Genomic DNA, 26,150 nt, shown 5'->3' on the forward strand with positions numbered 1-26,150 from the left:
AACTGCAAAAAGAATTTTTCAAAAATCATTTTGCTTATATTTTATATGATTTTTTAAAGGTGACACTGTCGGAAAAAATTTGTATGAAAAAGAGAAAAATATGGCTAAAATGCATGTTTCTAAGCATTTTCAAAAAATCATAAAAAATATAAGCAAAATGATTTTTGAAAAATTCTTTTTGCAGTTACTATTATTTTTGTTTGAAGAAACTTTTTGCATCAAAAAATTTAAGTTTTCAAGTCGAGGAAAAAAGTTCAAAAAGGACATTTTCACACAAATTCGTCCTTTTTAATAAGTAGTGAATGTGTTAAGAAATGTATTGTATCATTCAAACGGCATTTAAATTACCTTTCCATTGATGCCAAAGTAAACAAGATGTAAGTTCAAATTATGAATATATTTAACTTTTTTTTTGTGAAAATACTTTTGACCACCCTTGTATATAATTATTATTTCTGATTTCAAAAAGAGATTGCGGCCGTTGTGTTGGATATTTTAATATGATTTTACTTGGTTCTTGTTGGTTTGTGCATTAAGTTTCAACATACATCATAAAAAAGCTGCTTTCAAGTAATAAGCTATTTTACAAATGTATTAAAGTTACAAAATTTGCAGTTCTGTCAGGGTTTTTGGTGCTGGGCATTTATATTCGTGATGAGGACACATTTATTTTTGGTTTTAAGCTCTCGATGGAGATTCGGAAGTTCAAAAAGGTTAATGACAAAATGAAATGAACCTCAATCAAAAAAAAAAACGCTGGTCTAACTGAAAAATATATTTTCAGGTTTTAATGAATAGTAAATCAAACTTCAGTATTAGTAATGGTAAGGGCCTTTGAGAGGGCCTGAAGAGTTCCCGAAAAAGTGCTCTTAATTGTCACCATGATTTTTGCAATCATAATTTTACCCAAGAATGGATAAAATTCAATCCGCGAATTCTTTTGTTTTAACTTGGTCTTTTGACTTTTAAGATCTTGTGATCGAAAGCTATAAGGTAAAAAACAAACTGTTTCATCTTGTTACGCAAAAAAGTTGTGCAAAGTGGCGCATATTTTACCTTTCATTCATTTTAAAAAAAAGCTTATTGTTAGACTAAAACTTTTTTAATTATGTGTATTGAAACTGCATGGCCAAGCCAAGAACAAATTAAATCATATTAAAATACCTAATACTATAGCCGCAATAGCGTCTTGAGATTTATTTTGAGTTTTATAACATAAAACTCACAAATAATCCGAATTGAATTTTGTTTTTTTTTACTCAATTATAACGATTATTACCTGAGTTTTGTAATAAAACTCTAAAAATAATTTTTACCATTGATTTATAAAAATAAAACGTACAAAATAAAAGTCATTGTGGATTAGCATACATTGACCATGAGCTCAAATCATTGATGTTCTAATTATTTTCGGTCTCTGATCTAAACACTTTTTTGAGATGAAAAAGTCTTATCTTTATTTAATATCAATTATTACAGCACTTGGACCAACTCCGTTTTTACACATATAAGTAAAGATCTGTATAACGAAATAGAAATAATATAGGTGGAAATACTTGTTCTTTTCGAGCGTTCTAGGTTGTGTTTTGATAGCTTATGTTTCTTAGAGATTGCTACCTCTCCCTAAAAAAGGGAAAGACCTTCTGCAGCTCCGCCTTGGACTTGCAGGCCTCCACCTGAGGCAGGACTTCAACGAGATTAAGCAGATATATCTGCAGCTGCTGGCGCCTTTCCTCCACAAAGACCAGGTTCATGTTGCCAAAATGTTTCTTTGGCGGAAACTCCACGGCGCTGACCACCGGATGTGTCTTCAGCAGGGTCTTGTGCAGCTTGTTGAACTCGCTGTATCGCCTGAAAAAGGTCCAGTGTTCCAAACGTTGCCTCATCGTTATGTGAACCTCATAGGTGTAGTGGGAACCAGTTCGCTGTGTCTTGGCCAGCTTCACTTGCGGAATGGTTATCAGGAAGTTAGAGCAGAGCGATGAGCTGGGATCAATGCCGGTCTCCTCAAACTGTTTTGTGAGCCTTCGGATGAGCAGGCGGTTCTGCAGGTTCAGCTCCGCCACACGGGTTTCCAGGAGAGCGCATCTTTCGTTAAGCTGATTCACCTGCTCCTCCAACGCTGACTGCTGTTGGCTGTTGGCCACGCAGTTTGCAGAGGATGATGACTTGCTCCATTGCGAAGACGTATCGCTGCGGTCTTCGTAAAGATCTGGCTCTGGAACAGCCTGTGGAAAAATGTCAGGCAGAGGCGTCTTGAGAAACTCCAACTCAGGACCAATGGGATCAAACGGACCCACAGTGACTTCATCAACAGGCGTGGCTAACTCCTGTTCGATTGCGTCATTGGAGAGTAGTTGTTGCACCTCCACCGACTGGATGGGGTTCAGTGCACTCAGTAAATCTTCTGTGGAGGTGGCGCCCTCAATGGGCCGCTCCACGGGAATGCCAGGTCGGTTTTTATGGCGCCCTATTACAGGCACTGGACTGGGGGTGAATATAATGGGTTCCTCTTTGACAGTGGCTGTCAATCTCCTGGGCGCATTTAGCTCGGTAGTGTCCACATTGAGTGCGAACAGAACATCCCTGAGGGAGTCCAAGATCTCTGGCAGCTTCTTCGCCACCTCATCGTTGAGCAGCAGCGACCAGGGTGTGTAGAAGCGATGCAGTTGCTCCTCGTCGCTTAACCAGGTCAGCACATGGCTGTGCAGGCGCCTCTCGTTCAGCGTAGAGCGAATGAAGGCACGCCCTCTGCCCACATTGGTCCAGATCTGCTTGAGGTCCATGTACCGCTGCCGTTCGTGGGGCGTCAAATGCGACTGGCAAAATTCCCAGAATGTGGTGTCATTGTTGTTGCTGCCCCCAATAGCATTTCCGGACACTATCTCCTGCATGTTCTGGATGAAATTGGCAGCGCTGAAAGAGGAGCCACTGGCCGATTGTCTCAGTCCGTAGGACAGCAGCTCCTCGAAGGAATCGCACAGCTCCTGGACGGACTCATCCCTCTCCGTGGCCAGTTCTTTTCCATTGTACTTTAGGGAGATCTGATGCGCACTTTCCTGGACACGACGAAAGATGTCCTCGCGCCGTTGGCCAAAGGTGCTGCCCGACAGTTGGCAGCGCAAGTTCCGGAAGCCAGCCTCTGTGGGCACCGAGCTGGCTGCATTTTCTGGCATTTTTTGTGGCTATTATTTAACTATCTATTGTTTTCCAATCATTTTTGTCACCAAGTGTTTGCCAACACTGTTTGGTCGACAACAAACTAAGCAACGCGACTGGTGTTGGTAAACGGTGGGCTCGTTCAGTACTGTGATAAGTGACCTTTAAAAGTAGTGACTGAGCATTCGACTCCCAGGTTTCAAAAATTGTAAACTGTTGGCTGTCTATTGTTACGAATTATCATATTTGATCTTATTAACAACTGAACGAATATACAATTATTACTACGTGGAATTTTAAAAAATGTACTTGCAAAGATAGTTATAGATCTAGACAATTCCTTGAGAAATAACTTAAGATTCGTACAGTTTCTAAAGATTTCGTTGTAAATTCGTATATCGATAGAACATCCATCCCATCGAATCGGTAATCACTTTTCGTTACTCCCTGCTGAACGCACCCTCTTTTGCAGCCCTGGCGGTTTAGCGGGCAAAAGAATGCCAAAACGCTGATGTTCGACTGCGCAGCCCTGGGAGCTAATTGCCATCCCTGCTCGGCAAATGCAAAAGAAGTTGGCTCTTTAAAAACTGTTGAAAACCTCGGTAAATCCATTTGAAAAGCCATAAAATGGAACTTCACAAGTGCTAGCAGTTGGCGAAACCTAAGCCGATCGCGTTAGACGTGCTAAAAGTGTAAGTTTGCAGCCTGGGGCAGCAACATCGTGCGTTTTCTTTTGTGTTCGCGTTCGCTGTCTGCGCAAACGCTTCATTGACTTTTCGAGCGAGTGATGTGCTTTGCACGGAAAGTGTAACCAGAATTTGGACAAATCGAGCAATGTTTATTGGCCAGATGAGTGGAATTTCGCGTGGCTGCTGTGGCTGCCGCAAAATGTTGCCGCGAAGTTGAGCCCGCGGCGGAAGTCTTTAATCGCCTTTCCCTGCCCTCTCCCCAGCGCAGCAGCTGCGTGCAAAAACGGAAAAAAATAGAGAGAAGGAGGCAAACAAAACGAACAACGAAACACTGGGAATCGGTCAGGAGTTGCGGCCCATATGGTCGAGGCTCCTGCCGGGACGGAAAAGTTCATCCAAACAAAGACCGGGAACATTCAAGTTCCCACCTTTAACTTATTACAAACACCTAGTTTCAAGTCCACCAAAGAAATGTACAACAAATACCTAATTGTTGATACCATTCCATGTATTATGTGCTTTCCCGGTGTAGTCTGTTTGGTCCTCAAAAATTCCTACATACAAATATAAAAAGATCTTAAATATCTAACAAAGTTCTTAAAACTGGCCTAAAATGATTTTATTTATTTATGTCATTCCGACATTAGGGCATTAGACGCATAATAATTTATACGTTTATTCTTTTGACAGTAAGCCATCTCTTAAAGGCTTAAGAAGAACTCGCGAAGTTTCGTACGATGCTTAATGAAATGATACTATTTTGAATTATTATATTTTCAAGAAATAGCTTTTGCAATTCACAAAAATATGCGAAATTTATTTTACCCATCTTCCATTTCAGCCAATGCATGTTAGCGAACAAGAAGGGCAACTTGAATATTTTTTGAAGAAAATTCAGGACTTTGTCTTATAAATGATACTACCATACTGACAAGTCCAGCATCGATAGCTTCAACCGCTTATAATGAATCCGGCCGAGCTGCGTATGATGTGGATGAGTAGTCAGTACAACTCGGAGCGCATTACACTGGAAGATGCGGCCACTCTTCTGGGTCATCCCACAGTTGGACTGTCTGTCATGGAGGACCTCTCCGCCCATCAACCGACTTTGGTAAGCGCAGACGGTTTGATCCAAAAGCCAATCTCTCAATTCGAAGACTAATAAATATAATTATTCATTTAATGATTGTCGGCATTATATTTGCTAGTCCTCGGAGTCGCAAGCAAACCCAAATTCCTTAGGTTTTAACACGTACTCTTTGGGGATTGGCCAAATTTCAAAACTATCTTTTTTGTCTGTCTCAGTTAAAAATTGGAATTCGTTTACTTATTTCTTCTACTTTCTTTTCTATGATTTATGTATTGGTTACAATTTATAACTCGACACAAAAATACACAAAACCAATGATCGAACCTCAACCTGAACATCCTCCAATCTTCGAACCCATCCTGCTCAACAAAAGGAAATGAATCCGATGATGAGCCTGATGGGGGGGGATTTCTCTGGTCAGGCGGCAGCGGCAGCTGCGGCGCTGGGTGTTCAGCCAGGCACCCTGATTGCGACCAACTCAAACAACCTGTACGGATTCGCTCACATGGGCGGCCTGCAGCAGCAACTGCTTCAGCAGTCGGCGGCAGCGGCTGTCTTCCAGAACTATGCTGAGGTTATGGATAGCGATGTGGACACCGGTATGGTGGGCATGGCCGCACACGACGGAGCTCTTATGGGCGTGGGTGTTGGCGAAGCGGTTGTGGATGATGACGACCAGGTGTACGGTCAGATGGACGATGGCTACGACGATGGCGGATCGGGGCTGGAACCAAAACAGGAGATCATCAACATCGACGACTTTGTGATGATGAACGAGGACAATAATTCTTACGATGGCACCGACTTCATGACCTCCTCGGACAAGGATATTTCGCAGTCCTCCTCGTCCTGCATGACACAGTTGCCCGGAGGCTTGGGTGTCTCTGGAGTTGAGCATGATCTGCTGGTCCCACTGGCTGATGGCCTGCTGCACCACAAGCTGCTGGGCACAACTTTAGCCCCTGCGATGGCAACGCTCAATGGAAATGCCTTTGGCAACATTATGGTCAGCTCTGAAGCACCCTGTGTGAGCTCCAGCAAGCAAATGCAGCGCACGTACAGCATGGCCAAAGGAGCAAACTCCACCGCAACCACCGCCAGCTGCAGTGCCTCAACCTCCTCCGCATTGCGCTCACAACGCAAGACGCGCAAGATCGAACCCGTGAACAGGCCGGGACTGGTGCTGAAGACACCCATCGCCTACAAGGGCAACATAGACCCTTCGGTGATCCCCATACAGAAAGACGGCATGGGTAAGGTTGCTCTGCAATAGAGTGTGTCGATTTTTTATGAGACCATTGTGAGGGCGAATCGTACAACTTAAATAAGCATAAAAGTATAAATCATAATTTAAATCGTATGTAAGTTTAAAGCATCAGTTGGTTTAATACAGAAGATTTGATTGTTGTGAGATAAATTTGATCTACAACCTAATTTTATTTATGTATGTATAATCCCAGAAGCCGTTGATTTCTACTTATAAAAATTCTAAGGTTCTTTAATCAGTCGGGCTCCAGTTTAAGCTGTTTAAAGAGTAATTATTAACTTTGACACCATCAGCTAAGATATTTAATTGGTATTTGTTTTTAGAATTATTAATTGTTCGTTGAACCAATCACAAATTTGTTTTTAAAGAACACCGTCCTGCTACTCTTAAGTAGAATAATCGACTCACTCTACAACATATTAATTTCCCAGCTTTTTAAGTTTGATTTTCTCCTAGTTTTAGTTTGTATTATAATTTTTATTAAGTTAGAGTTTGTGTTGCAAGAATTTGGGTTTGTATGGCAGGGTACAAGTACGGTTGATCAGATGATGTAGCTCAATAACGTTTGAATATATTTTAACAACGCCTATTTTTCTCCGCAGCTGTCTGTAAACGTTGTGGAGCCATTGGAGTGAAGCACACATTCTACACGAAATCGCGACGCTTTTGCAGCATGGCCTGTGCCCGAGGTGAACTTTATTCGTTGGTACTGAATAGCAAGATGGAGGGAGGCCAGGCAAGCACCAGTTCTCCGATTCCCGCAGCGTGCTCGGAGGCGGCCGAAGAAGTCTTGGCTGGCGAACAGCACCAGGCCCAGTCGGATATAGAGCTTGACCTGCAGGCGGCGCACATTAAGAATGCGAATTACCGTTTCCGCATTACGGACCAATCGAAGATTACCCAGTTGAACAGCTTTGGCGAACCGATGTCCCTAGGTGGCGACGCAGCTGCCAATAATGTACAAATGGCAGCGAATGAAACGATTGCTGCCTTGAACGGTGGAGCGGTGGGAGATGCCACGGCTCCGGGAAGCGCCGAGGAAGGAGCAGCCACACCCAATTCATATCTGACCGCAGCTCCGACGCCCAAGGCCCTTCGACTTTTTAAAGACGTTTACCCTCAGGATGACCTGCCACAAATTCCCAAGTATGAGCGTCTACCAGTACCGTGTCCGCAAATGGAGAAAATTATCAGCATACGACGGCGAATGTACGATCCCACACACTCCTACGATTGGTTACCCCGCCTCAGCAAAGAGAACTTCAATGCGGCTCCTGTCACCTGTTTTCCACATGCGCCCGGATGCGAGGTATGGGACAATCTGGGCGTGGGTATGAAAGTGGAAGTGGAGAACACCGATTGCGATAGTATCGAGGTGATCCAGCCGGGCCAGACTCCTACCTCATTTTGGGTGGCCACCATCCTGGAGATCAAGGGCTATAAGGCCTTGATGAGCTACGAGGGCTTCGATACGGACTCACACGACTTCTGGGTAAACCTCTGCAACGCCGAGGTGCACTCGGTGGGCTGGTGTGCAACTCGGGGCAAGCCCCTCATCCCGCCCCGCACCATCGAGCACAAGTACAAGGATTGGAAGGACTTCCTGGTCGGCCGCTTATCCGGAGCCCGCACCCTTCCCTCCAACTTTTACAACAAAATCAACGACAGCCTGCAGTCGCGCTTCCGTCTTGGCCTGAATCTCGAGTGTGTGGACAAGGATCGCATTTCACAGGTGCGCCTGGCCACAGTCACGAAGATCGTGGGGAAGCGCCTCTTCTTGCGGTACTTCGATTCTGACGATGGGTTTTGGTGTCACGAGGATTCGCCTATCATCCACCCGGTTGGCTGGGCAACCACAGTGGGCCATAATCTGGCCGCCCCGCAAGACTATTTGGAGCGCATGTTGGGTGAGTCGTCTTCCATTTGCAATTTTATAAATACATAATACATAAATAAGTAAATGGTTTCAAAACAATGTTCCTTGAAAATGAATTATAAATTTCACAGCTTAATTGACTTCTCGTAAATTGCTTTTTAGCTGGTCGCGAAGCTATGATCGAAGTTCATGAGGACGATGCCACAATTGAGCTGTTCAAAATGAACTTTACCTTCGACGAGTACTACAGTGACGGCAAAACCAATAGCTTTGTGGAAGGCATGAAGCTGGAAGCGGTGGACCCACTCAATCTATCATCCATATGCCCGGCCACAGTAATGGCGGTTCTGAAATTTGGGTACATGATGATACGCATTGATTCCTACCAGCCGGATGCCTCAGGGTCGGATTGGTGAGCTTTTAAAGCTATTATTAGGGATAAATAAAGCCAACGTAACAATTACCTTACTCTTTCAGGTTCTGTTATCATGAAAAGAGTCCGTGTATCTTTCCGGCTGGATTCTGCTCCGCTAACAGCATTTCGGTGACTCCTCCGAATGGTTACGACTCTCGTACATTCACATGGGAGGGTTATCTTCGGGACACGGGAGCAGTAGCCGCCAGTCAGCACCTATTTCATCGTGTAGTGCCTGACCACGGATTCGAAATGGGCATGAGTCTGGAGTGTGCAGACCTCATGGACCCCCGGCTTGTCTGCGTGGCGACGGTAGCGCGAGTGGTGGGTAGACTTCTTAAAGTTCACTTCGACGGATGGACGGACGAGTACGACCAGTGGCTAGATTGCGAATCGGCGGATATATATCCAGTAGGTTGGTGTGTATTGGTGAATCACAAGCTGGAGGGACCACCGAGGGTTGCGCAGCAGCAGCCACCGAAACCTGCACCAAAGGCTAAGATACAGAGGAAACGGAAGCCCAAGAAAGGAGCAGTCGGAGGCAAGACACCAAACGACAACAACACTCAGTCGGGTAAGTTTTAATATTATCCTCTTGATGGCGGTATTGATCGAACAATTGGAACCTATCCTACATTGCACGTACTATTACAGACTAATTTATATGTTAATAGCGCCTATTATTAAAGACTAAGTTATATGTTACTTAAATTGCAGTTAAATCACGTACGATTGCGCTTAAGACCACTCCGCACTTGCCCAAACTGAGCATCAAGCTAGAGCTGAAGCCGGAGCATCACAATGCTGCCTTTTATGAGAACAATCAGCCCGAGGAAGAGGGCGAAGAGGAGGACCCTGATGCGGATGGCGATGGGGACGGAAGCACCAGCCACATCTCTGAGCAGTCCGCAACACAGTCCTCCAGTGATCAGATCGCAGGATCAGGCAGTGGAAGTGGCTCCACCTCGCTGGTAACTCTCGCCACGAGCAGCAACAAAATGGTAATGAAATCTTCCACTACTAAATCACCTGCGCCACCAACTGTGGGCCGCAAAGCTACTAGCTACATTGCGGTGAGTACTTAGTGGAATAATAGTGCGTAGAGTCATTCATCCAGAGCCATCAAGCCAGACAGCCCTGCTCGCCTGCCCGCCAACTTGCCCACCTGAAGTCCAGCTCATGCATTTAAATGAAGGGTCTAAAAGGCACAGTGGTTTTGAAATGTACATTTTGTTAGGCAGAACTTTGCAAGTCAGTGAAGAAAATATTTCCGACCCTATAAAGTTCTTGCCTTGCATTCGCAGACGACTTGATATAGCCATGCCCTCACTTCCGCCCGTCCGTCTATTCGTTTCAACGAAATGAATGAAACATGAATGAAACTTCCCCAAAAGTCGTTCTCTAGCAGGACTATTTACTAAAGCTCTCATACAATTGATCGGGAAACTGGACAAAACATTATGGCTTTGTTGTTTTTTTTTATATTCTCTGCTACTCTACAGTATAACCATTTTTTAAGATTTCCGAATAAAATTATATCTAATTCGTACGATTCGGAAAATTAAAAGGAAAATTAAACTGCGCATGATGTTTTTCCAGCAAGCTTTATTTCTTGTTCTCAATTCTTTTTTTTTTTAATTTACCATAAACATAAAGTGTATTTTACAAATTAATGTTACATTCACTAAAGTTGAAGAAAGTCAGTTTTAAAATGTTATTGATTTGATTTAAGCTAGTAAGGCGAAGAAGGCTATTTTTGGTTTAGGATTTTGATGAAGACTGAAGTGCCTTACTAAGGATAAACCACTGTGCCATGGCTCTATATCACTATTGCATAAATGTATATAACCGAAATCGTTCATATAAACGTCAATTTGTATATAATTTAGTTTACGCACTGTTATTTTTGGTACTTGCAACAACCACAACCCCCCACATCCAACCGTCCCATCATCCACCTTAACCTAAAACCCCTTAAATCCCTTGCGACATTTTTACTAATGAAGTCTGTAATTTGCCCGAATTTAGAACTCCTCAGCAACGAATAATAAGTACATTCCGCGTCTGGCCGACATCGATTCGAGTGAGGCGCACTTGGAACTGGTGCCGGATTCGTGGAATGTGTATGACGTATCCCAGTTCCTACGGGTCAACGATTGCACAGCGCACTGCGATACCTTCAGCCGGAACAAGATCGATGGAAAGCGACTGCTGCAGTTAACCAAGGATGATATAATGCCACTGTTGGGCATGAAGGTGGGGCCGGCGCTGAAAATCTCAGATCTTATTGCCCAGCTTAAGTGCAAGGTTAATCCGGGCAGAGCCAGATCCCATAAGACCAACAAATCTCCGTTTTTATAGTGCCCGGATTTACATTTTTTCAAAGCGAAACGAAAGTTATCACCGATAAAAACACACTTTTATACGTGTATACTAGTGCTTATGCATGTAGGATATATATAACGAATATATATACTAACACATATTGAAGTATTTTGTTAGCACTGGAAATCGAAACACAAACGTTGCCTAGAATGGATCAACCATCCACGATACAATTGTATAACTAACTCAAGTCTCACAGCGCGTTATTTTATACCGATTATATCGTAAATCGTAGATCGTAGCCGTATGCTCATGTTATATCAGTCAGAGTTCTATATCAACAATTGTATAGATATCATTGAATTGGGGACAAATACATTTTTTTAATCACGCGTATTTTTATAAAAGTAAAAGTAAAAACAGTGCATGCAACTCACAATATTTATATAAATATATGGGGATTGTTTAGCATGGGTTTGTAAATTGTACATAAATTCCCTCGCCGACCATAGGACCCAAAAATGTCATATTTTATATAGAACCAAGCGATTGCAAGCAACCCAGGCAGCATGTCTAGCATACATCGTTCACTCGTAAGCCGAGCGATTGGAATTCGCTCCTAGTCCGTAGGATCCTCGATTACCAGCGAACGCGCTCTCTCTTCGTTTTATTTCTTTTCGGAATCACACGTCTCTGCAAGGAGAGCATTATTGGTATAAGGCATACTTTTGAAGAAGGCACCTTAAAAATAGAATATGTATCTAGATAACCATAAGGTACCAGCTAATGTCAAAATACTTTAATAAAACCGAATTCAAAATTGCAAGTATTGAAATTACATGTATTTTTCTCTGTGTTGTTTGGATTATGTGGGGTCCAAAAGGTATGCACCTAAATCGACGGCTCCAACTGCCTTTTTCAAATTCAGGAAGTGTGACTATTAAAATGTTCTACTATTATCAGTAAAAAAAAGCATTAACATTGCATGCTAATTTTATATCAGAATTAAGCGCAGACTCAGTTTTTGAGATATGTGCGAATTTGAGTTTTCAGCACGTAAGTTAAATTTGATAATTATACCCGTTACTCGTAGAGTAAAAGGGTATACTAGATTCGTCCGAAAGTACGTAACAGGCAGAAGGAAGCCTTTCCGACGCCATAAAGTATATATATTCTTGATCAGGATCACTAGCCATGTCCGTCTGTCCGGATGAACGCTGAGATCTCAGAAACTATGGGAGCTAGGCTATTGAGATTTGGCGTGCAGATTCCTGAGCTTCTTACGCAGCGCAAGTTTGTTTCAGCAGAGTGCCACGCCCACTCTAACGCCCACAAACCGCCCAAAACTGTAGCTCTTACAGTTTTCATGCTAGAATGAAAATGTTAACTGAAATGTATTGTTCTCATCAATACCTATCGATTGACCCAAAAAAAAGTTTGCCACGCCCACTTGAACGCCCACAAACTACAAAAAATCGTAAATATGAGCGCGGATATCTCGGAAAATATCAAAGATAGAGAAATGGGATTTCAGACTTAGATTCCGTAGGCTTGAGCGCAGCGCAAGTTTGTCACGCGAATATGCCACGCCCACAAACCGCCCAAGCCTGTGGCGCCCACAATTTTCATGCTAGATAAAAAAACTGAAATGTATTGGTCTTGTCAATACCTATCGATTGATCCAAAAAAAACTTTTCCACGCCCACTCTAACGCCCACAACGCTTAAATCTGTCTACCGCCGGTAGTTGGCGCATTTCAATCTCGCTTTGCTGCTTGCATATCTCCATTTTCCTTTGGTCCCTTTAGCTGAGTAACGGGTATCTGATAGTCGAGGTACTCGACTATAGCGTTCTTCCTTGTTTTAACTGAAAAATTCGCGTTTGCAAACTTTCTAAATAAATTCGGGCTGCGCAGTCACCGCTAGAATCTACTTTGTTGACCTGTTAGATCAACCTTGCTAGTTGTCCTGATCAAGAATGTCATATTGAGTTTCTGTCACCCCCGTATACATATATACGTCGACTATGGTTTGAAAATATTAGGCTAAGATACGATCTTCTGCCAGCAGATAAGAAAGCAGATTTTGTGTGCATACATGTTTCACATTGGAGACACCAAAGATCAAAATCGGCCAAGTTAGTTAAAATTTGCAAAACCTTTATATACTTTTCCCCTATCATCATAAAATGTAGCTCCCATACTTAAACCAATACCTTCAGTACATAAGATTATATTATCAAGTTTTAACTTGTACAAATTTAAAAACCAACTTTTTCGTTTCTTTAAGACTTTTTTATATTCTGGATAATTAATACACTTTTATGACATATAGACTAAATTCTTACAGCTAAGTTTACACTGCGTTTGGTGGCTATATATTTATGCTAGTTTTTGATTAAACATTTTAAACACGCACTCCAAATGTCAAACTTGTATTCGTATCTGTATAACAACAAATAGATGATCAAATCTGATGTGTGTGAGAGTGTATTAATGTTGGAAAATAGTTGCCATAACCGATAGAAAAAGAAAAGAAAAGAATAACGCAAAAAAGTATAAAAAGGATCATGTACAATACAAATTAAGAGCGAGTGCTTATATACAGAGTGTTTGTGTCTAGTTTTTAACTAAGTCTAAGTGTTGTTTTTTTCCGGTTGTAGTTGCATATTTATAAATATTTTACGCTTAAACCTAGATTTAAAGTTGAGGCGTAGCTTTTCTTTGAATACAAAGAAACCATGCTTTTTAGAGAATTTTTAACTTTCCGCTTATCATTCTCGTTTATCTAAAAAGGCCTCAATAACAACTTAGTGTAATAAAATACTAACATTTACAGCGATTCGTTTTGAAGAGAGATAATAAATAAACTAAGAGCTTTTCCAAAAATATCAAAACGGAAGGATCGTAAAGTGGTTGTAAAGCAACGAGGGTCAGATGTCTAAAGCCTCGAGTTCAGTAAACTAGTGGTTCTAGTTCCGGTTTCGTTCCTTCAGTAATTTCGTAAAACCGGAATAGAAGTTTCATTTTTAAAACAAATACAAGTAAACGTTAACCTATCAATTCCGATTCCACTACAATTCTTGGGAATGAAATTGGTAACATGGCCCTCTGCTTTGATTTCGCAGCTTCTCTGGACATTGTTTGTTGTTTACAAGTTGGTTTAAATTGCGTTTAAAATAAATACTACACTTTTAGCAGGGATAAAATTATGTTTACACAGCTGCTAACTGTCCTGGAGGCGGACTCTCCTCCGAACTTTCTATTTGGGTCTGCTGCCCATCTTCCTCGCTAGGTCGCCGCTTCTTCAGAGGCGGAGTTTCCCTTTCAATTGCGGGAGTTGGGATGGCTGTTAGCGGCTGTTCTAGAATGCAGGCGGGTCTCTTCTGGCCGGGACTGCTGTTGGAGACAGGTTCATCGACTCCATTAACAATCTCGGTGACTATGTGAGCCTCCAGCGATGGCGGGAGCAATGGTGACAATGGAACGGCATTCAGATCACAGGCATCCTCATCTTCATCATTGTAGTTATCCGCCACATTGCCAAAGAGATCACCGTGCTTATTGTGGCCTCTTTCTTCCTCCTCGTCGTCGTCATCGCTGTAATCGTTGTCCCAGAAAACCTGAGCTCCTGGAAACACATACGAATAGTTGTTGGTGTGGGAATAGAATGTTCCAGGTTGCAGACGCTCTGCTGCTGTTTGTCGCTTTCCCCTCTGTTGCGGAATGGGCGTAAGACTGGGCGCCACTGTCTTCGTCTCCTGGACCAGATTGCTGGGACGCACATAGCTGGGAGTGGCTTCGTTGTCGCACTGCTCGATGCCGCTGTCCTTGGAGGAATCGATGGAAAGATGGCGATAGCTCTCAACCGTTGTTGACGGGGCTCCGACAGCCAAGCGATCGCAGCTGAGGGCGGTTGTCTCATTCAGCTCCACCAGAATGTCTGTTTTAATGCGTTCAATGGCTGCTGCATCGGCGGCAGTGGAACGCTTGCCACTCGTAAATGTGGAGGACTCAAAGCCACTGTCCGAGCAGGTGCCTGCAGAGCCCAGAATGTAGTCCGCCGAACTATTGGACTTGAGGGATTGCGTATCAGTGTCCAGTTGCGATTGCTGCTCGCTCTCCGAACTGCAGTGGCGGTGGTGGTGAAGGTGGTGGCTGGCATGATGATGGTGATTATGATGATAGTGCTCTGGAGGCATCAACTCCTTGCTCTCGCTAAGCACTGACTCATCGCAGCACAGCTGCCGCCAGCATTCGTCGTTGCCCGACAGCCTGTGGCAAATCTGGTTGATGATCACGTCGGAGTCGCCCAGCAGCTCCACGTCAAATTTCAAGTGATGCAACTGCTCCCGATTAATAAGGATCTGCGGCACCGTGGCCGGGATACTGCTGGGAATGTGGGCGACGGGTCGCACCTTTAGCGAGGAGCCGATCACGATCAGCAGATCACACACATCCTTGTCGGTGGCCATTACCGTGTGGTACTCGTCCGGCAGACCTGTTGGTAATAGGAAAAGCAAACACAGGATATACCAATTAGAGAATTGGCCTTTATTGTATTTCAAATACTTTATCTCGGTTTAAATGTAAAATAAAATGTGGTTAGTTCTGAAATAAACACTGATTGTTGCCTTGAAAGATTTTGCTTTTATTAGTCAGATTAGATGTAAAATATAAAAACACAATATGCAAACGACACCTACCCTCGCCGAAGAAAACAATGTCCGGCTTCATGATGCCATTCTCGACCAGCTGGCGAAGTTCCTCCTCGGTAACGGCCACGGAAGCGTCTACGCTCTGCTCCTTATTGGGCTGGCATTGTGGGCACACCGGAATTCTCTGGGCAAAGATGTCCGCCCTCAGGGCGTCAGCGTTGCACTTGAACCGGCACTTGGTGCACGAGGCCGTTGAGAAGGAGCCGTGGCACTCGATCACCCGCTGTATGCCCGCCACCCGCTCTAGGGTGTCGATGTTCTGAGTGTAGTTGCGCAACAGTTTGCCCTTGGTCTCCAGCATCTTTATGAACCGATGGCAGGGCGAGGGCTGAAACTCGCCGGGATATATCTCGCGGGCGAACTTGTAGAACGGTCGCGGATCCCGCTTGAAATAGTTGATATCAAACATGGCCTGCGGGTCCGGTAGATCGGGAAAGTCATGGGCCAATCGCGCATATATGCCGTTGGTGGAGCGAAAATCCGGGATACCGCAGGACACGGATACCCCGGCTCCCGTAAGCACAATGATTTTTTGCGATTTCTTAACCAAACTGATGACATCGTCGAATGTGTTTACCGAGGCCAGCTTGTTGCGCCGCTTGGGCTCATTCAACAGGTGGGCTAGGTAGTCCCACAGCACGGAGTCATCGGTGTCAGCCGCCAGCCCGGTGGCAAAGTGCGGCATGATACTAGCAATGACCTGGCGGGGCACACGGCCCGTATAGAACTCTCTTTGCAGCCAGCGCAGCTTCCAGTCGGGACCTACGGAAGAGGAGCAGTCGGAGCTAGAGTCCTCGTCCTCGTTGCTGGTTCCGGTGACCTCCTCCTCATCGTCCTCCTCTTCGTCGTCGTCTTCTTCCTCCTCCTCGTCCTCCTCTTCATTTTCACTCGATGGCTTAGCGAGATTTTTGGTTTCTTGCTCCAATTTGGCGCCAATTTCTTGTTCTTCCCTGGCAGCCAATGTTTTTGTTTTGATTTCACCATTTGCTTTGCCAGCTAGTTCGCTGGTAGCTGTTGTTGCTGCTGCTAGGTCTGCCTCTGCCGCCGATTCTGCCTCGGTCGACGTTGTGGCCAGAATTTCGGCGCCAAAATCAAATTTGGGGGGCGGATAGAATTGCGGAGCGTCTGGCACCTGGTCGCCCAGATCCTTGGCCTTAATGTGGCCCAGGCGAATTTCCTCGTAGTTTTCCATCATTTTTCCCCAATACACGCGCGCGCGCACACGCACGCAACACAGACTCACAGAGAGAAAACTCTCGTCGTTGCTGCTGCTTCTTCTTCTTGCGCGAGTGTTTCCTCGGTCTCTCTGCTTTGCACTCTCGCCTCGTCCGTTTTCTCCGCTCTTTCGTTGGTACACACAAATTTTTACGTCGTCAGCTTCGCACCCATTTGGCTTGATTGAAAAAATTCTCCAGCGATCGTTTGGCGGCGAATTTTTCACCCAACTCGACTTTATTTCACGTAATCGCACGAAATTTAAATTTTAAAAAAATTTCCACTCCATTTGGTTGCGACTTTTTCGTAATTTTTTAGCGTAATTTCTGGAAAATTTTCCGATGAAAAAGCAAGATGGCACACGTAGCTGCGCCTGTGTGTGTATGTGCGCTGGTGGAAGTGAGTTCGGGTGGGACCCTGACTCGTCGTGTTGAATGTGCTAACGCCTTTTCGTATGGAAATGGTCGTTACCGTGACTCATTTTGGCATATTTCTGGTATTTTTGGCGTTTTCCGGGTGGGATTACGTGTGCTACAGTGGGCACTTTGAAAAGAAAGATGTAGATTAACTTATTTTGTAAAAATATAAAATGCAATATTCGAATTTAAAGTAATGTATAAAATACTTTTAATTTACCTGCTAGATTCCTAGACAAATTCTGAATTACTAAATATTTCTTTAGTTAACATATAATATATACTTCATTTTAAAATAAAAAAACCTTTTTAAGACATTTAAACATAACTTCCAGACTATTCTTCCAATGCCAATGCCTACTGTTCACAACTCGGCCGCAATTTGAAGTATTTCTTTCGGTACCTATTGCTTGAGGTTCCACCGGCGCACTTGGTCACACTCGCTAACCAATATGACTTGAAAATATTGTCATAGATACATTGTTAAATAAATAAATAGTTTGCACAGCTACGATGTACAACTATTTTAGTTTGTAGGGGGGATAAGGTGCAATAGAAAATGGACAACTTAAATTTATACGAAGTTCTAGGAGTGGCTCCGGACGCAAGCGACGAGGATATAAAGAAGGTAACTGCCCCATTTCGATTTCCTGGTAAATAATTTGGATTCCCCCCTTTTTCGGATGCTTCAATAGAACTACCGCAAATTGGCCAAAGAGTTCCATCCAGACAAGAATCCCGATGCGGGCGACAAGTTCAAGGAGATATCCTTTGCCTACGAGGTGCTGTCCGATCCCGAGAAGCGGCGCATCTACGACCGTTACGGCTTGAAAGGTCTGCAAGAGGGCGCCGAGGGATTCTCGGATGCCTCCGATTTCTTTGCCCAGTGGTTTCCCTTTGAACGAGTCTCTCCAGGGGGGAGATGCAGGCGCGACGGCAAGGTCGTGGTAAAGGTGGAGCTGACGCTGGAGGAGATCTACGTTGGCGGCATGAAAAAAAAAGTGGAGTACAAGCGGCAGAAGCTGTGTTCCAAGTGCAACGGCGACGGAGGTCCAAAGGAGGCTCGCGAGAGCTGCGAAACCTGCGGCGGAGCGGGCCGGGCCGCCGCCTTTACCTTTATGGGTCTCAGCCCCTTCGATGCGGTATGTATGGGTTCTGGGAGTCGGCATATGCATTTGAATTTGTAAACTTCTTGGGTAACTTGTTTTTAGCACCAGAGTAAGAGTTAGATACGAACAATAGTTTATTCTAGAAACGTAAGCACTTGCTTAATTATACGCTTTATAGCAATCTCCTATCCGTGCTTATAAAGTGAGTTAACAATTGAGAAAAAGATTTATAAAGTTCAAATGAAATACCAAAAAAATGTTGGCCTTTTTGCATCATTACCTCTTTGACTCTTTTCAAGTTTTCCCTTAGCTCATATTTAATCTTAGTGATATAAATACGAATATAAAATATGCCTTAAAGCCTTAAATGCCATTGCTCACCGTCTAAAACTTATTTTTTCTACTTTTCCTTTAAGTTATGCATTTGGGATACCAAAGGAATATATTTAATGCCCTTAAAAATTTAATACAAAAAAAGACCGCCCTAGTGTACGTAGATCAAGCTTTAAAATTTCCCTCCTCGGACGTCAATGTCCTACAGCTTCCTATCGGAACAATCGGATATATCTTTAAAAATTTTAAGATATTTCACGAAGTCTAAAATCTATTGACATGAATCTTTGCAAATCTTATTTTAGTATGTACTTAAGCAATATGCAAAAAATGCATCAGCATTATAGCAATCCTTTTTTCAAGGGAAAATGCAAAGTAAAAAAATGTAATACTTTTAATAAGCCAACCATGGCGCTTCCGATTTGCCACCAAACAAAAAAGTAAAGTTGGCCCTAACATTTAAAAGACACACTTATATTTTGAATCACTTGCTCAAAAACTGAAAAGAAGACAAGAGAAAACTGTAACTTTTAATGAATGGTCAGATTTTAAACATTTCTGGCATGTAGATGGATATTAATAATGAGAACAAAATCGTATTTAAATTTTTACAAAATATTAAAAAATGTGGGCGCTAGACGGGTTTTAGCTTTATGGGCGATTGTAGGCGTGGCACCCTGTGGAAATAAACTTGCGCAAGAACTTTCCCAACTTTTATAGTTTCCGAGATCACAGCGTTCATACGGACAGACGGACTTAGCTAGATCGACTCGGCTAGTGATTATAAAAGGCGTCCTTCTACCTGTTACATACTTTCCGATGAATCTGGTATACCCTTTTACTCTTCGAGTAACGGGTGCAAAAAGTGAAAAATATAGCCCGAAAGCAATTTTTTAAACAATTAAACATAAATAATCATAAAAAATATAATTAAAGGAATTTTTGAAAAATTCTTTTTGCAGTTACTGTTAGTTTGCCCAGCGCATAACCTAAAGCGCTTTCAAACCCTAGGTAGCTACACACTTCCGAACCTTGCGGCCATTCAGGACGTAAGCATTCAAAAACTACTATGTTTCTTGAGAAGAACAGAATACTTCGCGAAGGCAGATAACCCATGAGCTAGGGAAACGGATCTTTCAGAGATCATGTGGTATCACAAGGGGCCCATTGTGGCCTAAGTGAGGGGACTAATATTTAGTCTCCAACCACTCCTACCTAACCTAACCTAACCTACTGTTAGTTTATATACATTTCTTGCGTAGATTTGGTAAGCCGCCTTACTTTCAATGTTCCTGTTAGACTACTGCGAAACTACTATCCTATAAACTTGCCACGATGTTCATCTAATTTTAGTCAGCATGAGCCTTTTCGCGTTCTTTGTAATAATTATTACAACCTATATCATTTAATTTGTTCCTCAACCTCTATCCCTGTATTAAAAACTAAAATCTTAGCTCATTTGCTTCAGTCTTGTTGATCTATGTTTTGTCCTGTCTTTGTTTGTTCTATGTACCTTCCTCGCGAACCGTATTTGCACGAAATAAAAATGGGCCCGCGCGTAACAAGCACGTGCTTGGTGTCGTTTGGGCCACTTGTTTGTACTGCTCTTAGTGCATCAACGTTCAACAAATTTAAAAAATTTAAAAAATGATTTATTTCAAGCCTAGAAAAAAAGATTACAAAGTAGACTTTCACAAAAAGTCATATTTTTCAAAAAGTGCTAAATGGGTTAAGAAATGTCTTGTGTTATTCAAACGCAATTTAAATGACCTTTCCATTGATGCCAAAATGTATATGTAGTAATTTCAAATTATGAGTGTATTTAACTTTTGTTTCGTCAAAATAATTGTGACGACTAGTGTACATCCCTAGAATCCTCATGCTTAATTGCAGCGCAAGGCTGTTACAGTCGAGTGCCTCGCCCACTCTAAGGCCCATTACGCTATAATCTGTCTAGCGCCAAAATTTTTGAATATTTTGCTCCAGTGTAATTCTAAATTAATAATTATTTTTAATATCTATCTAGACGCTAAAGATCTAACCAATCTCAGAATATCTTAAAAAGTTATGGGGAAATGAGTTTAAAGACCTGCCATGTGCAGTGGTGTCACTTCCCGCGTCATTCGCTACAGTACAGGAAATTTTAAAAAGTAGAATCTCTTCTAAGGCGTTCCATCTTTTTTTCAATAGTTATTTTTGCCATGCCAATTCGTTTCGTACCATTTTTTAATACTTTGAAGCAACCGTTAATTTGAATCATAATAGGTTTCAGACAAACAGCTTTTATAAAGTTAGTAAGCAGAACTATTTCAACTTACAAGAAACAAGGACGTAAGCCAATTTCGGGAAACCAAAGTTTTAATACCCTTAAAGATTTTACGAATTCAAATCGTAAACAAGAAAGGAAGTTAGCTTCGGCAAGCCAAAGCTTATATGCCCTTGCAGCTATAATTATTAAATTTAAAAACACAAAAAATGATATTCCCAATAGTATAAGATAATATGTCAAAAAACACCGAAGCTATAATTTGTTTCATATTATTTTCCTACCAATTTTCCGATCGTTCTTATGGCAGCTATATGATATAGTTGTCTGATTTTGATAAAATTAAATTCGAAATTCAGAACTAATTAAAAAATGTTATTTCCAAGCGTAGGAGGTTATATGTTAAAAAACACCGAAGCTATAATTTGTTTCATATTATTTTCCTACCAATTTTCCGATCGTTCCTATGGCAGCTATATGATAAAGTCGTCCGATTTTGATAAAATTAAATTCGAAATTCAGAACTAATTAAAGAATGTTATTTCCAAGCGTTGGAGGTTAAATGTTGAAAAACACCGAAGCTATAATTTGTTTCATATTATTTTTCCACCAATTTTCCGATCGTTCCTATGGCAGCTATATGATATAGTCGCCCGATTTCGATAAAATTTAATTCAAAATTCAAAACTTATTAAAAAATGTTATTTCCAAGCTTAGGAGGTTGTATGCTAAAAAACACCAAAGATATAATTTAAAAAAATTTTTTCTTCCGATTATTCCTATGGGAGCTATAAGATATAGTTGTCCGATCCGGCTGGTTCCGACTTATATACTACCTGCAAAAGATATAAGTATTTTGGGAAAGTTTCAGCCCGATAGCTTTAAAACTGAGAGACTAGTTTGCGTAGAAACGGACGGACAGACGGACATGGCTAGATCGACTCGTCTAGTCATGCTGATCAAGAATATATATACTTTATGGGGTCGGATACGTCTCCTTCACTGCGTTGCAAACTTTTGACTGAAATCAATATACCCTCTGCAAGGGTATAATTATATTTACTGTAGGCAAGGAAGACAGTTTTAATAATTGTATTTTGTTTCAGACTTGTCCGGCTTGTGACGGCCGGGGATTCACCATTAAGGATGACAAGAAGTGCAGTCCTTGTCAGGGCAGCGGTTTTGTGGAGCAGAAGATGAAGCGGGACCTGGTCGTTGAGCGGGGAGCACCGCACATGCTGAAGGTTCCCTTCGCCAACGAGGGTCATCAAATGCGAGGCGGCGAGTTTGGGGACCTGATTGTAGTCATCGCACAACTGGAGCATTCGCTCTTTCAGCGCCGCCATGCTAATCTGTACATGCGGGATCTTGAGATAAACATCACGGAGGCGTTATGCGGCTACACACATTGCTTTAAGCACCTGGATGGACGAAACGTATGCCTGCGCACCCAGCCGGGCGAAGTGCTGCAGCACAACCAAATTAAGATGGTGCGGGGCGGTGGGATGCCTGTTTTTAACAAGGCCACCGACAGCGGAGATCTCTATATGAAGTTTAAGGTTAAGTTTCCTGACAACGACTTTGCCACGGCACCGCAGCTGGCCATGCTGGAGGATTTACTGCCCCCCAGGCAGCAAATAGTGATCCCCAAGCACGCCGAGGAAGTGCAGATGACGGACTACAAACCGATGCCGCGGCAACAGGAAGACGAGGACGGACAGTCGCCACACTTTGAGGGCGTGCAGTGCCAGACGGCTTAGTGCCTGTGGTTGTGGCTCCTGCAGGCGCGGTTTCTCTGTCTCGATCTGTGGCTGATACTGGGCACTTTCGGCGTAGATGAAGTCTGCTTCCTGGTGCCGCTCTTTGTCTTGATATGCATAGTATTATTTTTCATACAGGAATGTTTGCTGTGAAAAGCGCGTGATCTAAATTCGTAGTATACGTCATTATCCGAGACTAAAGCTTAGCTGATCTGATCTTCAATGGGAGTGTCATAATTACAGTAGCCACGCTAAATTAACTGTATGCTAAAACTATTAACTACATATTTATTGTTATTTTTTAGATGTACTCTTGCCCTAATTACCCCTACCTAACAATAAACAGATACGCAATAATCTCACTATAAAAGGCTCCATCTTTTATTAGGTTCTTTAAAATCGGTATTTAAGTGTATTCAGACTAAAATCTTAGTAAGAAAAACAATTTTTGTGTAGATATATAAACAAAGTATACCAATATTTAAGACCCCCGAGATAAATTTAGTGGAATATACAATAAGGCAAAAAATATTTGCTTGTCCCTTCAAATTTTTCCAAAAATGTTGGTGTAACCAAATATTGTAAATTATGTTTTATTGAAATTGACAATAATATGATATAGTTGAAGCACGTGTACTTCCATCGTTAAGGCTAATCGCTTTCAGTAGACTCCTGAGAGTCATCACTGGATGTCATTTCGTCTGATTGAGCGCCATCTGACTTTGTCAAATCTAGAGGTGACTCTTTGGATTTTGGTTCGCCAATGGAGGCATTCAACGCTTTAAATGTCAGTGATTGAAAATGTGTATCTGCGGCTCCCTGTGGTAGCATATGCTTGCGGAAATCGTCGATACTTGTGATTACCTCAGCGTCAACGTTGATACTACCCATCGGGGGATCTTCTTTGGGCTTGCTCAGATCTAGAGCCGAGGTCGAAGAGGAACTGTCCATCATTTCAATGGGCAGCAGACTTTCTAGCATGTTCTCCTCCGTGTCCATGGGATGATGCTCGGCTATCTTCTCCGGTGGCATGGCGACCATTTCACCCGTGCGCATACCCTTGGAATCGGCCATCTGATCCGCACTCACCTTCATCAAGGTCAAATATTGGTTATACTTGGCGTAGTTGCGCCTCCCAGTCTCATCGTTCATCAGCACCTGGGCCTGATTGTGGGACCTGTCTCGGATGGCCTTCAAGCGGATGTGCTTGGTGATGTCCCAGCGCCAGTTGGAGCGATAGGCGCAAAGAGAGCATTCAAAGGGTTTTCTGTTCAGATGGCCAACGATGTGGACGTGGAAGCGCGAGGCCGTAGCTGCCCAAAATGTGCAATGGGGACACTTGAAAACCTTCTTCAAAGGCGACGTATCATCGGACTCCTCTGGCAAGACCTCAGTGACCTAAAACAATGGAGATTGAGTAAATATTCAGCCAAATATCAAGAAAATTGAGTTTAAAGTAAAATGTACCTCTCCATAGCCAGGAGCTGTCTCCACACCGCAATAGCTGAGATCAGTGGGAGCACTGGGCAAGTCATCATCCTGAAGATCCATCTCCCCGTTAAGAACAGCCTGTAGATGAGTAGTGTTCCGCAAAGCAGGAGCACACACTTGCAGATGATTAATCAATTCGATGGCATTGGCCACCTTCTTTTGGCAGTGGGAGCAAACGATCTCCGGGAGTTTCGAAACTGGAGAATCTGGTGCTGTAATCGGAGGACCCCTTTTGTTCGTTTCTGGCTTCTTGGAGCTAGTTGGCTGTTGATCCAGGTTGTTCTCTACCTCATCCCGGCGTTTGGTGCCCGTTTGGTGACCCACAGTAGGCACATGATGGTTTAACTCGTGTATGGTCAGCGATTGCTTGATATCCGTGCTGAAGTCACAAGCCGAGCACTTAAAATGTCCATGGGCACCATGATTTTTGGTGTGGCGGTCGAGGTTCCACTTGTAGGGTGTGTGAAAGTCACATGAGCTGCACTTGATCAGCGGCATGGAGTGGTATTTGACGTGCTTCTTAAATCTGGAACGGATAGGGGTACTATAGGAGCACTTCTGGCACTGGAACTGCTTCTCGCCCGGCGGCAGCTCAAAATTATCCGGCGAGGGACTCTTCGAAGCCTCCTCGGAATCGGAGCTGCTATTATTCTGGTCCATTTTCAGGGACTCCGATTGCTTCGAAGGCATCAACTTGGCCTGGAACTCAAAGGCCATGGAGAAGATGTTATCGTTGTTGTCGACGATCTGCTGCAGCTGCAGCATCTCCTGCTGCCGGCTGTAAGCCTGGACACTGGCCAACAGCTGCTGTTCCTCCTTCTGCAGCTCGATCTTGAGCTGTTCCAGTGGCGGTCCATTCTGCAGCATGCGCAGCAGGCTGGGATTAACGCACGGCCCAGTTGTGGCCTGCATTTCAATGCTCTCCTCCAAACGTCTCTTGCGCACCTCCCTGGAGAGGTTTCGCTTGCCCCGCAGTTGACCTCCAGATCCTGGCACTCCGCCCCCATCATCGGAGCAGCCGTGCACCATTTTCATGTGCCTCACCAGCTTTTGGAAATGTCGCGAGGCGTATAAGCAGAGCTTGCACTCGTTGATCACAATCCGTTCGCCATGGACGTCGCGAAGGTGGGACAGATGACAACGAGGATTTTGGGTGAAGAAGGAGCACTGGTTGCAGCTGTAGTTGCGTCGAATCTTGCACTGGGGTAGCTCTTCCTCGTTGTTCGAAGGATTACCTTCTTGCAGTGCACCTTCCACTTTTTCCTGGACCAGGTCGGCTGGAGCTGCAGCTCCCACGGGAACCGAACCGGGCAATGGAATGGGATACATCAAGTTGCTCACCCTATATTGCTCCAATTGACGCTCCAGAGTATTTATACCCAACAAAGGCTGCAAACCTTGAGTTGTAGGTAGACCCACATCCTCCCCACCTTCCAATGCTGTTTGATACAGCGGTACGCCATTAACCAAGCTGCGCACCACCAGGTGATTCCCCGAACGCTCCACCATGGATGGTAACTCCATGACTTGACAAAATGTGAAGAAACCAAAATTTTCCTCCTTTTTTTCACAGAACACTTTCCTTACTTCCCGTACGAGAGCTGCCGTAAGACTGAGCCATTTTTTCGGTGGTCGGGTTTGACTTGTTTCCGTTCTTTCAAGGGCTACTATGCTCACTGGATAGCAGTGTTTTAAGTCACTTTTAGGCTTAGTTATAAAATAGTTAAAAGTTAGTTATGAAATATCCCTTCTTGTTCGATTTTCTGCAAATAAGCAAAAACAGCTTAAAAAGTCTGCCAACTATTGTAAAGCGGTAGATTTAAATATCAATGGTAAACATTTGAAAATAACATTTAAAAATAAGAATTGAAAATACAAAGTACGTGTACAAAATAAATTTCATTTTATTTAAATTGGCTACCCTATTACGATCAACACTTTTATTACGTAAAATTAAACCTGTTCTTGTCCATCAACGAAACTAAAAATAAATTTCTTGTTATATAACTAACAAATTTTAAAT

At 43.1% G+C, this 26,150-nt stretch overlaps 6 protein-coding genes across 8 annotated transcripts; 2 read left to right on the forward strand and 4 right to left on the reverse strand.

Moving 5' to 3' along the window:
• Positions 1-1,430: 1,430 nt before the first annotated feature.
• On the reverse strand, positions 1,431-3,300 carry LOC119548301 (sorting nexin-29). The gene has a single exon (XM_037855469.1). It carries the CDS (start codon positions 3,174-3,176, stop codon positions 1,614-1,616), a length of 1,563 nt encoding a protein of 520 aa, XP_037711397.1. The 5' UTR covers positions 3,177-3,300; the 3' UTR covers positions 1,431-1,613.
• Positions 3,301-3,480: 180 nt separating this feature from the next.
• On the reverse strand, positions 3,481-4,000 carry LOC119546090. The gene is given in 3 exon segments (XM_037852170.1): positions 3,481-3,711; positions 3,799-3,843; positions 3,845-4,000. Coding segments are annotated over 3 exon segments (360 nt in total). The 5' UTR covers positions 3,929-4,000.
• LOC119546559 (polycomb protein Sfmbt) lies at positions 3,688-11,656 on the forward strand. Of its 3 annotated transcripts, none has more exons than XM_037852925.1 (8): positions 3,688-3,851; positions 4,690-4,959; positions 5,312-6,191; positions 6,808-8,112; positions 8,244-8,493; positions 8,559-9,070; positions 9,214-9,497; positions 10,525-10,857. In XM_037852925.1, exons 2-8 carry the CDS (start codon positions 4,813-4,815, stop codon positions 10,855-10,857), a joined length of 3,711 nt encoding a protein of 1,236 aa, XP_037708853.1. In that variant the 5' UTR covers positions 3,688-3,851; positions 4,690-4,812. The 3 variants fall into 3 exon arrangements, with proteins under 3 accessions (XP_037708853.1, XP_037708852.1, XP_037708854.1); XM_037852924.1 differs by having other exon boundaries at positions 3,689-3,851; positions 9,214-9,569; positions 10,525-11,656; XM_037852926.1 differs by lacking the exons at positions 3,688-3,851; positions 5,312-6,191 and having other exon boundaries at positions 4,821-4,959; positions 9,214-9,569; positions 10,525-11,656.
• Positions 11,657-13,092: 1,436 nt separating this feature from the next.
• Positions 13,093-17,148, reverse strand: LOC119547065 (NAD-dependent histone deacetylase sirtuin-1). Its single transcript, XM_037853748.1, has 2 exons — positions 15,526-17,148; positions 13,093-15,320 (listed from the first exon to the last, which is right to left on the reverse strand). Exons 1-2 carry the CDS (start codon positions 16,730-16,732, stop codon positions 14,035-14,037), a joined length of 2,493 nt encoding a protein of 830 aa, XP_037709676.1. The 5' UTR covers positions 16,733-17,148; the 3' UTR covers positions 13,093-14,034.
• A 442-nt stretch (positions 17,149-17,590) lies between these two features.
• On the forward strand, positions 17,591-23,006 carry LOC119547890 (dnaJ homolog subfamily A member 2). Its single transcript, XM_037854927.1, has 3 exons — positions 17,591-17,796; positions 17,864-18,310; positions 21,983-23,006. Exons 1-3 carry the CDS (start codon positions 17,728-17,730, stop codon positions 22,634-22,636), a joined length of 1,170 nt encoding a protein of 389 aa, XP_037710855.1. The 5' UTR covers positions 17,591-17,727; the 3' UTR covers positions 22,637-23,006.
• A 241-nt stretch (positions 23,007-23,247) lies between these two features.
• On the reverse strand, positions 23,248-25,727 carry LOC119547889 (zinc finger protein 236). Its single transcript, XM_037854926.1, has 2 exons — positions 24,104-25,727; positions 23,248-24,034 (listed from the first exon to the last, which is right to left on the reverse strand). The coding sequence occupies exons 1-2, from the start codon at positions 25,649-25,651 to the stop codon at positions 23,288-23,290; spliced, it is 2,295 nt and encodes a 764-aa protein (XP_037710854.1). The 5' UTR covers positions 25,652-25,727; the 3' UTR covers positions 23,248-23,287.
• Between the last annotated feature and the right edge of the window lie 423 nt (positions 25,728-26,150).

Source organism: Drosophila subpulchrella, chromosome 2L (genome assembly GCF_014743375.2).
Source record: "Drosophila subpulchrella strain 33 F10 #4 breed RU33 chromosome 2L, RU_Dsub_v1.1 Primary Assembly, whole genome shotgun sequence".
Lineage (NCBI taxonomy): Eukaryota > Metazoa > Arthropoda > Insecta > Diptera > Drosophilidae > Drosophila > Drosophila subpulchrella.

Coding starts and splice junctions, on each gene's coding strand:
- LOC119548301 (XM_037855469.1), bottom strand. CDS start 3,176: ATGCCAGAAAATGCAGCCAGCTCGGTGCCCACAGAGGCTGGCTTCCGG.
- LOC119546559 (XM_037852924.1), top strand. CDS start 4,813: ATGAATCCGGCCGAGCTGCGTATGATGTGGATGAGTAGTCAGTACAAC. Junction 6,192..6,807: donor CATACAGAAAGACGGCATGG/GTAAGGTTGCTC, acceptor TTTTCTCCGCAG/CTGTCTGTAAACGTTGTGGA. Junction 8,494..8,558: donor GATGCCTCAGGGTCGGATTG/GTGAGCTTTTAA, acceptor TTACTCTTTCAG/GTTCTGTTATCATGAAAAGA.
- LOC119547065 (XM_037853748.1), bottom strand. CDS start 16,732: ATGATGGAAAACTACGAGGAAATTCGCCTGGGCCACATTAAGGCCAAG. Junction 15,321..15,525: donor CATTGTTTTCTTCGGCGAGG/GTAGGTGTCGTT, acceptor TATTACCAACAG/GTCTGCCGGACGAGTACCAC.
- LOC119547890 (XM_037854927.1), top strand. CDS start 17,728: ATGGACAACTTAAATTTATACGAAGTTCTAGGAGTGGCTCCGGACGCA. Junction 17,797..17,863: donor GCGACGAGGATATAAAGAAG/GTAACTGCCCCA, acceptor ATGCTTCAATAG/AACTACCGCAAATTGGCCAA. Junction 18,311..21,982: donor GTCTCAGCCCCTTCGATGCG/GTATGTATGGGT, acceptor ATTTTGTTTCAG/ACTTGTCCGGCTTGTGACGG.
- LOC119547889 (XM_037854926.1), bottom strand. CDS start 25,651: ATGGAGTTACCATCCATGGTGGAGCGTTCGGGGAATCACCTGGTGGTG. Junction 24,035..24,103: donor CAGCTCCTGGCTATGGAGAG/GTACATTTTACT, acceptor CCATTGTTTTAG/GTCACTGAGGTCTTGCCAGA.